This window comes from Phalacrocorax carbo, chromosome 4 (assembly GCF_963921805.1).
Source record: "Phalacrocorax carbo chromosome 4, bPhaCar2.1, whole genome shotgun sequence".
Taxonomy (NCBI): Eukaryota; Metazoa; Chordata; class Aves; order Suliformes; family Phalacrocoracidae; genus Phalacrocorax; species Phalacrocorax carbo.
Genome location: NC_087516.1, coordinates 41486174 through 41499848, shown reverse-complemented (window position 1 = coordinate 41499848; position 13675 = coordinate 41486174). Strand labels below are relative to the sequence as shown.

The following is a 13675-nucleotide window of genomic DNA, read 5'->3' as shown; positions in this document are numbered from 1 at the left end:
GTTTCTGTATAATAGCTGGTCAGCACCCAGAGTGCTTCTGTGAGTTTTTAATCAGTTGCAATTTGACAAGTCGCTTTTTTTTTTCTCTCACAAACTGGGTAAGCAGGCATATCCTGGATTACTATTAAAATACTGACAGGGCATGTCTGGCACGGAGTGGAAAAGCCTGGATGCCTTTTACGGAGAGTAACCTGAAATTTATTTCTACAGATATAGTAAATGCATAGTCCCTGGAAATTTTCAAACCATCTAATCACTCCCACATCTGTCTCTCTCAAACACTTGCTGACAAAAACTAAGTATATTGAAACGTCCCAACCCGCAAATACCGATGGCTCGTCTGGGTAGTTTCTGCTTTACCAAAGATTCACAGGTTATTTTTACGATTCGGTCCAGTTTTGTGAAGTAAAAATTATAAAACTAATCGTCATAAATATCCTTTCTAAAGCAACTTGATCCAAGCTTATCCTCACAAAACCTCCACAGGGAGCTAAAACAGTGTTAGGATTTCCTTCTTACTACGAGAGCCTGTTTCAGTGATTGAATTTATTGAGGCCACAGGCAATGTCTGCATTTCATGGGGTGAGAACTGAGATCATCAGTCCTGGGTCGGTCTGTCCATCACACCACTTCAGTTAATAAGTTCTGTTTAACATCCTCCTCAAGTTTAAGAGTGTCCGTTTTCCAGACAGATTGTTACAGATCCTCCTGCACAGAAGCACGGCAGAAACTCTCAAAAATAAATCCAAACAAAAAACACACCACTTTTCAGGTTCAGACATTTAGGATCCAGAGAAGCACATGATATGCAAAAATTATTAAAATACATTCTATTTTTTATTATATTATGTGTTTCTTAGTCAAAGACAAGAAGACGTCTCCTCATTTTTTCTTGAATCCCCAATTTCGTGAAGGGTAATAACCCGAGGGAAAAAACCACTCCATTCTCTACAGCTTCCTAATAATAGCTGTGGTTATTACACAAGGTTAGCACACAGAGACCACAAAATCATTTCAGATTGGGCTGCATTAATCCATGTTCTGTAAAATGAGAATACTTCCGATGACTTGGCATTTGCTACTTAATTCTATTTTTTTCTCATTCCTGTAGGACAAAACTTTATTCCATCCGGTAAGCAGCAGCTGCATAGATTGCAACCCAGCCGAGAAGAAGATTTTCATGAACAGATGTGATCCTTTATCTGAAACTCAACAGTGGATTTTTGAACATATTAATGTGACTGTTTTAGAAAAATTTAACAGCAAGGCCAGTTCCTAGAAAGAAGAAAAAAAAAAAAAATGAACATACCCAATTACGTACAGACTGCAGACTACGTTTTCGCCAGCATCTGGGTCAAAGGAGTCAGGAATTAAATTTCCTAGATCCAGGAAATCTGTTCTGAGGATTAAGAAAATGCCACAGCAAGAGCCAGCAGGCTGTCCTTGTGGATGTACAGTATCTGAAGAACTTGGCCAAGAGCCTCACCGGATGCTGCTGAGAACTTCAGGCTGAAAATTCCCTTGCTGGTCGAGGGAAAAAAAATTGTTTAAAAGCTGTTTAAAAGTACTCCAAGTTAATAAAGTAAAACAAAACTCTAGAGTTTCTCAGGTCAAATCCTGCTGTAGTGAGTAGCTCAGAACAGACACTGTAATTTGGGATGGGTATACGGTATGCATGACAGCTACAGGAACCTGAAGAAATCCCAGGTTTTAGAACTAAACATGCTGGTAGAAGAATAATGACGTCCCAGCACTCCCTAGACAAGATATATGCTCTGTTGACATTCTCTTAATAAAAGGTTGGGTTAAGCAGGTTTAACCCTCAGAACTGCTGCAATTAATTTTAAATACCTCCCTTTTACATTCCATTCATTACCAAAATAGGAATGGTAGAAATCTTAGGGTCTAGAATTACACTGTAGCGAAGCATGAAATAAACTGTAAGGTTTTGCCCTCACATTTCCCCCCTTCAGGAAAAAAAAAGTAAAGCAATCAAATTTCTATACATGATATATTTAGCAATTACAATTCAAATCCCATTGTCACACAAGGTGAGATTTTTTTTTTTCAGTGACAAATATAACAGCAGCAGCTGCAGCATAATGGAAGGCTTGTGGACTAGCTATCTTTTCTAAAGGTAAAATCCTTACCAAAGTAGAAATTAAATTGAAAATAGGCTGGGGAAAAAAAAAAAAACATCAGGAGGGTAGGAAACAATTGCATACTGCATGCTGAACTAAATTAGTCAAATTAACATTGGTACGCTGCCATCACCTAAAAGCGTGTTGACTCCCTGCAGCGCAGCTTAAAAGATCTTGCAGAGATCTTGCAGTGCTCTTGATGGATAGGAGTGGAGAGAAAAATTGACATGAAACTAGTTGGGTGGTTTCAGAGTTTTTGAAATCCATGATGGAAATGGCATGAACTTTACAGAGTCAGCAAGTGAATGGTGTTGTAGATCTCACGACGGAGGAAACAAGAGGTGCGAACAAGTTAAATGTTACAATATTTTGGTACTTCAGGCACAGGCGCAATTCAGGGTAAGACACACTTCTGTCACACTGGTGATCATTATGGCCCATGGTGTCCCTCAGACCCATCAAGCTGTTGTCATGAGAGGCCTCTAAAACTTGCTGGGTGGGGGCTGTGATTCTTCTCAGCAGAAATCAGTTAATACTGATGTGTGGAACATAATTGATAGGTTTGGGATTTTTCAAGGTAGGAGCAAGTATAAATTTATATAAAGTATGTGACCTGCTTTTACTTGAAAGGTGAATTTACAGATGAAAGCACCATAAATGCAGATAGATCACATCCTCTAAGAAGTGGCTGTAAGTGCTTTCAGGTTCCAAAAATATCGTACGTAATTAAGTTGCTTGTTCTGATTGCTGGAGAGGTGGCTGACTAACCAAAATACTGATGTGCAATCTACCTTGTTTTGAGGGAGCAGGGTGACTGTTTTGTTTATTGCTCCTTAAGCTGTGTTTATGCACAAAGAGCTTTGATTGCATCCAGAGGATGGTTCTAGTACCAATAACTGTGTGTGATTTTATGGCAGCACCATGTAGCTGTAGATTAAGACCCAAAATTGTAGGTCATAGGAACTTTTTAGGAGGGGAATGAGATCCTGTAGTATCCAGGATGCGTGCACTTGGAAAACGGTGAAATGCACCCATATATTGAGCAATTGCTGCAAGTTAGTGAAGAGATCTTTCAAATAATCTGAAAGAATTGTGTCGGTGCAGTTAGACTTCTCATTTTATGATTTTAAAATACGTGAGCTTGTTTAGGTATTGTTTAAATAAATTTGAAGATATGGTGAACTCAGGATTGGGAGCAGTAAGGCTACTGTATGAGGATACTTCAGATTTGTTTAGCTATCAGTACACAGAACCAGACTAGACATTGCAGGCTGTCAGCCTTCCCAGGTGCAGTGCTCGCAGCACCATTTATTTGCAGCCTGAACATGAGGAAAGAGTGTTTGGAAAAAGAAGAAAGTGGCTGCCTAAAATGTAAATGCAGCCCTCAAGCTGCTGATTCTAACTGGCCCCAAACTGTCCAAGTCCTGGAAGCAACACCGTATGCCCAAAATAGAGAGGCAAAGGAGAATTGCTAAACCAGCTAAGCAATTTATATTATGCACAGATTGGTATGGTTATATCATTCAGTGTCTGACTGCATCTCAGTGATCTGATTTTGGAATGTCTAAAGGGAAGCAGACTGCTGTTGGGGCAAAGAACTTCTATGCCTTTTATATCCTTCGTTGAGTAAAATTGCACAGCATCTTGCACTGCCAAAGGAAACCCTCCCCTTACTCGTAACTGGACACTAATTGTAAGCTCTAGCAGTCCTTGTCAGAAAACAATCCAGATAACTAATATTCAGATACTGTGGAGAAAAAATATGATCTACGTAATGCTTTCAGGTTTTATAAGCAAAATATATGAAAAAGAGTTTGTGGTGGGTCAACGGTGAGCAACTGTTGATCAATCTGGAAATATAAAGGTTAAATGAAAGTGCATATCTTGAGGAAATTTTAATAAGAACTTGCCACAGTGCAGCATAGAAACACGTGTGTGCACACACACATGTGTGTATATATATACATATGTATATGTGTCCAGTGGAAAGATGTAGATGGAGGGGAGAGGTTTGTTTTCACTTCATATGCTGATCTTTCAAATATTTAGTATAACCAGAACTGCACAGAAAAAAAATGGTAGGACACATTAGACTAATGGTGAGGAGAGTTATCTCACTGTTTTCAGCTTAAGCAAATTTCTCTTTTTTAAAAACTGAGACAAAAAAAAAGCTGGCATGAAGCCTCACCACAGACAACTGTAATCCTCCTACTATGGGTATAAGGTGGCCCTAGGGACAGAGTGCTTCAGAGCTGCTCCCTGTAACATTTGGGATGATGGATTTGCAAAATGGTTATGACTTGCAAAGCACAGGACTTCTTCAACAGAAGGTATTATTAATAATAAATGATCATCCCTACCTCTAAATTAAATTGTGTCTTGGGTGTTCTCCAAAGCTTTCCACTGATGGCAGTATTCCATGACTAATTTAACATTCAGAATTTCTTTAAGTTTTCCTACAACCATATCTTTTCCACCCAACAAACATCTGAACCCACGTGATAGGTGGACAGATCTATCATCCACTCATATTTTACCAGGACCATTTAGCTTTAATATGCATTTCTTTAAAAGATTATGAAGTTTCTTCACAGATTTTTTTTTTTAAATACCAGATAGTTCTGTATATATTTTGAACCTAGGGCACAGGTAGCATTAACTGCTGTGGGCTCATTATTTCAGTGGCGCTATACTAATCTGCCCCAACTGATGACTTGCTTCAGGTTTTTTCAATTAATTACTTTATGGCTGAAAGGGCTTTAATCAACATGCCTGAAAAGAAGATCTTTGTATCTTAAGAGTTCATCAGCACCTACTGTTTCCATTTATGATTATTTGACTCTTTTTTGTGACCATCAAACTACTACTAAAGGAGGAACAACTGGAAAACTAGAGTAAACACCAAGTGCAACTAAAACTCTAAAATCACATGTGTTTCCCTGCATATATTCCAGAATCTAAACTAAACAGAGGCCTCGGGGGAGAAGGCTTCAAGGAGAGAGGAGGAACTGGGAAATGAAGCATTTCACATGTTGGAGAGCAGGCTTGTTGCAGAGGCATGACAAGACTTCACTTTTCATTGGGCAGAAAAATGAGATTGCTTTAGAACAAATGTTTCTGCAACATTATGGATATTTTAATGATACAGTGCATACTTCCTGGGTGTTCCCGGTTTACGAATAAATGGTCTGTAGCTACTGAACTAGGTCTTCCTCATGATAGACTAAGCTTGAAAGGAAGCTGACAAGCACTTAACAACCTTTGATTAATGGCAATTTACCAGGCATCAATGTCTTCAAGACCTCAGTGAAATTGGATGCCACAGAAGATCATAGAGGAAATGTATATAAATAGCTTAACCAAATTGATTTGATGGGTTGTGCCTCTGTAAGAGTGGAGTCACCTTTGTTTAAAAAAAAAAAAAAGTATTCATAATCAGAATTCATTTGAATTTTTACTGGTAACTTCTGCAAGGGACTGAGTGGGACCCTTTAACCTACCCAGACAGAGTGGGGATGGAGCATTTTAGGAAGGTAGTATTGGGAGGCTTTCAATGTGGCTGCCACCAGGGTGAATTCATTTTGTGTTTAAAGAGCATCAATCTTTAATGCTGTTAGACGAGTATATTTCAAGAGAACACATGATGTACATTAAAAAAAATATATAATAGATTAACTTTTGGTTTTAATCCATCAAGGTTAGTAGGGAAAACATTTCAAAAGGCCTGAAAACAAAAAAGCTAATCAGAAGTGGCTTTTATTATAGCTGGTATTAGTATTATAAAGTTCATTAATTCATTTGTTTAAGCCCCTTCCAAATCTGTTCAATATATCCTCTTAGAAAGAGCACAAGGGTCCAAGAGTGCTTTTATATAACATTTTGTGAATCTTGCCCTGTTTGAAATAAAGTTTTGAAAGACCTTTTAAAAATTAGCACGTATAAGCCAAAAGGTAACAAAAAACCCAAGGGAAAATACTTGGCTATTGTGTCTAGTGTATCAAGAGATTTTGCTAAACTTCTTGTCCTAAAATAGTATCAATTTACTGAAAAATTTTAGATTATTACCTAATATAGTTTAGTAAATTGTTAGTGTATAGTGCTTTCTATTTAAGAATTTTACTCTTAAAATCAAATTTTAGTGAATCTTTATAGTTAGTTGCTGCCAAAGGTTTTTTTTAACAATGTGTAATACAAAAAATCTGCCCTGAGATATCCTGTAAACTCATATTTCATAGAATCATAGAATGGTTTGAGTTGGAAGGGATATTTGAAGGTTATCTAGTCCAACACCACCACCCACCCAACACACAGGTTGCTCAGAGGCCTGGACAACCTGACCTTGAATGTTTCCAGGGATGGGACATTGACCACCTCTCTGGGCAACCTGTTCCAGCGTTTCACCACCCGCATTGTAAAAAATTTCTGCCCTCTATCCAGTCTAAATCACCCTCCTGTAGTTTAAAACCATTACTCCTTGTCCTATCACAACAGGCCCTGCTAAAAACTTTGTCCCCGTCTTTCTTGTAAGCCCCCTTTAAGTAGTACTGAAAGGCTGCAATAAGGTCTCCCCGCAGCCTTCTCTTCTCCAGGATGAATAACCCCAACCCTCTCAGCCCTTCTTCATAGGAGAGGTGTTCCATCACTCTAATCACTTTTGTGGCCCTCCTCCAGACGGTCTCCAACAGGTCCATGTCTTTCCTGTGCTGAGGGCTCCAGAGATGGATGCAGTACTCCAGGTGGGGTCTCACCAGAGTGCAGTGGAGGGGCAGAATCACCTCCCTTGACCTGCTGGCCACGCTTCTTTTGATGCAGCCCTGGATACGGTTGGCCTGCTGGGCTGCAAGTGCACATTGTCAGCTCACGTCCAGGTTTTCATCCCCCAGTACCCCCAAGTCCTTCTCCACAGAGCTGCTCTCAATCCCTTCGTCCCCCAGCCTGTATTGATTCCAGGGGTTGCCCCAACCCAGGTGCATGACCCTGCACTTGGCCTTGTTGAACCTCGTGAGGTTCACGTGGGCCCACTTTTCAAGCTTGTCCTGGTCCCTCTGGATGGCATCCCATCCTTCAGGCACGTCAACTGCACCGCTCAGCTTGGTGGTGCGGGCAAACTTGCTGAGGGTGCTGCACTTGATCCCACTGTCTAGGTCACTGATAAAGATATTAAAAGTACCGGTCCCAATACAGACCCCCTGGAGGACACCACTTGTCACCAATCAACACATTGAGCCGTTGACCACTACCCTCTGCATGCGACCATCCAACCAATTCCTCATCCAACAAACAGTCCATCCATCAAATCCATATCCCTCCAATTTAGAGAGACAGATGTTGTGGTGGACCGCGTCAAAGGCCTTACAGAAGCCCAGATAGATGGCACCCGTAGCTCTTCCCTTGTCCACTGATGTACTCACTCCATCACAGAAGACCATTAAGTTGGTCAGGCAGGACTTGCCTGTGGTGAAGCCATGCTGGCTGTCTTGAATCACCTCCCTGTCCTTAGAACCATAGAATCATTAAGATTGGAAAAGACCTCTAGGACCATCAAGTCCAACTGTCAGTCCAACACCACCATGCCTCCTAAACCATGCCCTGAAGTGCCACATCTACACATCTTTTAAATACCTCCAGGGTTGGTGACTCCACCACCTCTCTGAGCAGCCTGTTCCAATGCCTGACCACTCTTTCAGTGAAGAAATTTTTCCTAATATCCAATCTAAACCTCCCCTGACGCAGCTTGACGCCATTTCCTCTCGTTCTATCTCTAGTAACTTGGGAGAAAGACCAACACCCACCTCACTACAACCGCCTTTCAGGTAGTTGTAGAGAGTGATAAGGTTCCCCCTCAGCCTCCTCTTCTCCAGGCTAAATAACTCCAGGTCCCTACATATGTTATCTTCTGTTGTTATAATTCGGAATGCACTGGACTGAAGAAAATCCAATCAGAGGGAAAAAGACCCTTTAAAAACTATCTAAGAAACCTATGTAAAAACAAGCAAGCAATGAAAAAGTTTATCTAGAGATGATCAGAAAAATGCATCATGTTTCCAAAGCTTCAGCAGCATTCAGAAAATATATTTGCTCTGTGTGGTGGCTTTCTATTCTTTCAATATATCATTAGTATCAGTGGTACTACTCCCGAGGCAGGACTTCTGAAAATGATGTGCTATCATTTGGCACAGTAGATGGACAGCATGGTGCCGGAGGAAATAAAAAAATCACTTTCTACGAACAATTCCTGAAAAAAATTGCATTCAAACATTCCAGTCTGGTATGCCTTAAGAGTCTCAGTTATTTATAAGATTCACATTATCTTAGTATTTTTGTCTCTTTTATGGGACCTGGTAGTGCAATAGGTGGTTCAATGGCCCTTATGTAAACAATGCCGACAACAGGGGAACAAAGACATGGGTTAAAACAGAATTTGTGGTTACCTAAAGGTGTCATGTCCACAGTACTGTCAAGCAGGTCAATTACACACAAAGAGAAGTTTGCTTCTTTTGTGTGGCCACTGTGGTAGATGCCCAGCTTCACAGAATATATGAAGCAGAAGGAGCCTTGCAATGCCATTCAGCAGGAAAGCTCGTACCCAGCAGAAGATGTAGAAAAAGTCACAATGATCCATTTCAGAAAAGCAGATGAATAGGGTTTTGAGGCAGATATCACGGGCAGTGTAAGGGATGTGAGGGGAGATGCAATGAGGCAAGTCTGGTAAGTGGTACTATCTAAAAGACATTAAGACATAGGAAAGGAAAACTTGGTCCTCGTTAACCTTAGCCTTTATTAACCTTGGCACTATCCCTTACACTTTGTCAAAGGTTTAGTTGATTTACTTAAATGAATCCTTCACCTCTCCCACTAAATGACTCAAGCTGGAAGGAATCACAGCCCAAGCAAATTTCTGTTGATCAGCTTGGAGCATCTAATTGTCACAAAACACCACTACTAGGCACAGTTTTGTCAAAAACCCCAACTGGCACCAGAACTAAATATTAGCAGCGTGAAAGATCTGTAGGCCTCTCGAATCCCTCTGTGAAAAAAGGTTTCATTTGCCTAAAGGAGTGATTGATGGTAATGATCCTAGTTTAAGAAGATCAGGAATCATGAGCTTGCTCAGAGGTGAAAGGTCAAATGGTGAGCTTAGGAGTTGGCAGTTTAATTGAGAAAGGAAGGAGGAAGTAGGTGGTAAAAGGGAAGACGTAGGAGTTGGGTTTATTTCTGGATATGAAGGCAGCATGACCTAAAAAAGTCAGCCATTGATAATTTTGGATACCTCTTCAAACCAGGGTTTGCATGTTTATTTCCATCACAAATACTCAGGAATTGAGATGCAATCAGTTCCACCTCCTCCTGCAAAGGACTTAAATTTAGAATAAAGAGAACTGCATAATCTGAAATGTATTGATCATGAAATACTGAGTGCAACTAGAGCAAAGCTTTGCTGGACACCAAGCCAGTGCTGAGTTTTCCACCAAAGGTATGTATGTGTGTTCCTGAGGATATTTTGTTGATAGTGTGTAGAAGCAGAATCTTACGGTCACCATTTTACCGCAGATTAATAGTTCTCTGCATCTTAGGCTTTTGTGAAAGAGGAAAAGTGTGTAGCTAGATTTTCTGGGAAGTCTCAACCCAGATCAGTACAAAATATCTCTGCCTACTCCCTATGTGGATCAAGACAACACGTGTTTCTCTTCAGACATCACATACAGCTCTTAAAAAAAGAACAGCATGGCTCTGCCTTTATAGACTTATTGCAGCATTCACCTCTTTCTATCCAGTTCAGTTATTTTCTTCATTCTTTTTCCTTTTCAGTGTTTCTTTCCTTCTGCTGGCTCCCCATATGCAGGATTCTGCCAGAATGCTGCCCTCTTTCTTCCCTCCTTTCTGGTTTTTGCTAAGAGGTTTTTTTCTGCTTTTGCAGATCCCTTAAGATAAGAGTGACTAAAGCTGCTTTGATCTTGACTTGGCAGAGCCACAAGCCCTTCTGCCTCGGGTACTTCACTTGCTGCAGCTTGTGCTAGCAGAGGGGTGGGGAGGAGAAAGGCACCTGAGGAGAAGGGAGAAGTTCTGTCCTTATGGGTCAGTCTTGCTACAGATTTTGTCCATAGAGGACTTATAGCTCCTAGCACAGACAGACAAACATCTTTGGGGGAGAAAATTGCATTGGTGATCTACTTTCACACCCATCTTCAAAAATCAATTCTACCCAGAGAGGGGACTATGTAAGAACAGAAGCTTCTTATTCGGTGGATATGCTGCTTACAGATGTTTAGAAGCAGCTGAACTTAACCTTGGCAAACAGGTTTTAACTTGTGACTATCCTTATTGAGCTAATGTAGATATAAGAAACTGAGTTAGAGTTATATTTAAATGTTGTTAGTATAAGCAACCAAGGGGTTATAACAACTTTAACTGAAGGCATTATTTCCATTCTGAAGTGGATGTGTAACCTCCGATGACTACTGATGACGCTGATGATACAGGTTAACCTCTTGTCGAGCTGCAGAGGGGCTTTTTTTACAAAACCCCAAAAAGAGAGAGATTGTCCAACATGCAGCAGCTTTTGCTTTCAGCTGTACGGGCCTCCAGTTTATCCCCCAGTATGTCAGCAAAGTTAGTATCTATAAAAAGATATCCCCATGATTCTCATTATCAAAGCTGCATTTGGAGATATGGCAGTAAAACATTACCTTTTCTTTCCTATTAGAAGCGAACCCTTTCATTTATTTCCCATTTGTTTTTATATACCCCCAGAGTCATTTATTTGTAATCAGAACACATGGATAGAGGATGTATCCTGTCCCTTCACTAAACAAGTCCCTAGGAAATCAGAGTACCAGTGTGAAGTCTGTACAAATGCACTATTAAAAGGATTGTTAGCCAAGGAAGAGGGATTTCATATAGAAAAAAGATAAGCTCCCCTAAAGTTTGTTTTCCTTTATTCCTGTCATATCAGCCTCCAAATTGCAGCTACTGCTCTATATCAAAATATATCATGGTAATCTACACCTGGAAGGATAATGATGCTTCAGCAGGGTTCTGCTGCCAGTTTTCCAAACAAGTCTGCACCGTGGCTCTATAAGCCTGATCTTTGGGGTTGGGAGTCTTTCTCCACAGTTGCTGTCCCTGCAAGGGACACATTCCTTCTGACTTTGGCCTGACCTGCAGTTTTCCACCTCAAGCTTTGTTGGCTGATGTAGCTTGGTATTGACCAGCTCTTCAGATGATCTGGTCCATTGTACATGTCTTATTGCTTCACAGCACTCCAGTCCACGTAAATACACACAGGGTTTACTAAGCATTAGGTGGCAAAATAGAAATTATAGTCCCTTCTGAGCCTCTGAGATGCTTCTGTTTATCAACTAGCCTTTCTGATGGTCAGAGTGTTTTCCAGGCATCTCTGCAAATAAACACCCTTTCCTGCAGGTATCCTGCAAAATATCCATTTCTCTCACTTTTCTGAGAGTCTGGAGTTACAGCCTTCACTCGCTGTTAAACAACATTCAGGATAAAACATTCCCTGGTAATTCAACTATTATGAACTATTTTTAAAGGGCCGAGAAGAGCTGGAGACAACTTTGTGTAATCCCTATCCAGTGCGCTAGTAGGCAAGGCAGCCAGTGATGAGCTTGGCTGATAGGTGGCTAGTAGAGCTCAGTCAACAAGTGAGATGGAGTTGTCTAATTTTCTGGGAATCAAGGTGAAATTCTTTGGTTATTGTAATTTAGGAAATATAGCTCTCTGAAAAAAAATGGGGAAAATATTTTCAGGTGTGTGCATTTCAAGTATTATACAATAAACTACAATTACTAATATATACATTATAATAAGTAAAAGGAAAACATACACTTCTGTGCTGACTAGTCTGAGATAGTTGGCTTAGATGTTATTAAACAACAGCTGTAGAAATTTTGACCAACTTACTGATGCATTAAAATAATGTTTTCAAGATATGCTTAAAGGATTTGCAGAGAGCACATGCCTGTAAATTTCTAGACTGTAATTAAGAAGCTGAACTATGGAATAAAATTGTACACCTGTCCTATTTTATATTGAATGTATTATGTGACGGAATACAAAGTAAAAGATTGCTCAAGTCCAGTTTAAAAAAAAATTACCATTATCTGAATGAATAAATACCTCTCAGAAGCTACAGCATTAATGTTTCAATTTGTTGTACATCTACTGCTGCTAAAATAAACTTCTATGTTGAGTGGGTGAAGGACCAGACAAGCCCAACGAGCTGCAGGGCTGCCCAGGACCATAGGACAGCAGATACTACACTGGCTGTGTAGTATCAACAGAAAGAGAAACCAAAGTTCGCTTCTGCAATGAAGAGCACTGTTTGCTCTGGCAGTATCAGAACTTATATCTCAAATGGCCACTTAAATAAGAGGCAAATACAGAAGTGTGTACAAAACAGTTGCACACACATAATAGTCCTCAAGTGACAAGTACGGAAGCATAGAAGTAGTCAGTGAGGACTCAATTTTAGTAAAAAGTCATGTAAGTAGAGATTTATTTGTCCCCCTTCCATACACACACACACAAAAAAAAAAAAAAATCCACACTAGAAATTCCCAGCACCACTGGTTCTTCTTCTATCTACAGCTGATAAGATATAAAAGACATCACCTTCCTAAGGAAGATTAGCTTACTGAAAGTGGGTAACCACACTGCAGATGTTTAGGAGTCATGTAGGGAAAGAGCAAGAGTCAATCAATAATCTTTAGAGACTTGGGAAGGAAGAGTTGCTTATTACCTATTATTTTATTTATCTTTAAAGGAATGATTTTTCTTTTTTTATTTGCATCTCTACTTTAAGCCCTATAACTGAATTCTATGCATACCCATACACTTCAGTTCTTCAGTGCTGTACCTCTACCATAAAACTTTCCAATCTAAATTGGTCGGTTAAATTCATCCCTGACGTCCACAGCATATGACAGAGTTGTGGTAGGATTTAACTGGACATAGTCTAATTTTTATTTATTCAGGCAGCTTTCTGAGGGAACAATTAAACTGAACATTGCTTCTGAAGCCCTCTGAATGTCAAAAGTAGAAAAATAAGAAAACTGTAAGCATGCACTGAAAATACATGACTATTACTTGCCTAGAGAACTTAAAAGTGTGCTGCAGTCAAATGGAAACTGAAGGCATCCCCAGCCACCAAAAAAAAAAACAAAAAAATAAAACCACCACCAAACCCACCCTGTTATTTTCCATCTAAACTTTCCATGTAAACTGTTTAGAACTCATTCCTTAAAGGCAGTTCCACTGAGAAAACTTTGGTAAATATTGTTCCAGAATGATGAGAAACTGAAATGGTGATTACATCAACAAAACAAAATACAACTGAGGGGGAATTTGATGAACAAAAACTCTTATCAAATCCCTAATGAGGCTGGAGTCATTAATGTTACAGGCACTACCTTTGGCAAGGGAACAACTATGAACAAAGAAAAATTATTATTAAAAGAACAATAAAGTACTTTAAATACATCAAAAACAATTAGACATCAATTTTAACTTAGCCT

General features: G+C 39.8%; 1 protein-coding gene across 1 annotated transcript in view; it reads left to right on the top strand.

Moving 5' to 3' along the window:
- The window catches only part of GALNTL6 (polypeptide N-acetylgalactosaminyltransferase like 6), a 497632-nt gene extending 485345 nt beyond the window's left edge, over positions 1-12287 (top strand). Inside the window, exon 12 of the mRNA XM_064449716.1 lies at positions 1112-12287. Within this exon, the coding sequence (XP_064305786.1) occupies positions 1112-1279 (168 nt within the window). The 3' untranslated portion in view covers positions 1280-12287. The remainder of the gene's footprint in view (positions 1-1111) is intronic.
- Positions 12288-13675: the final 1388 nt, after the last annotated feature.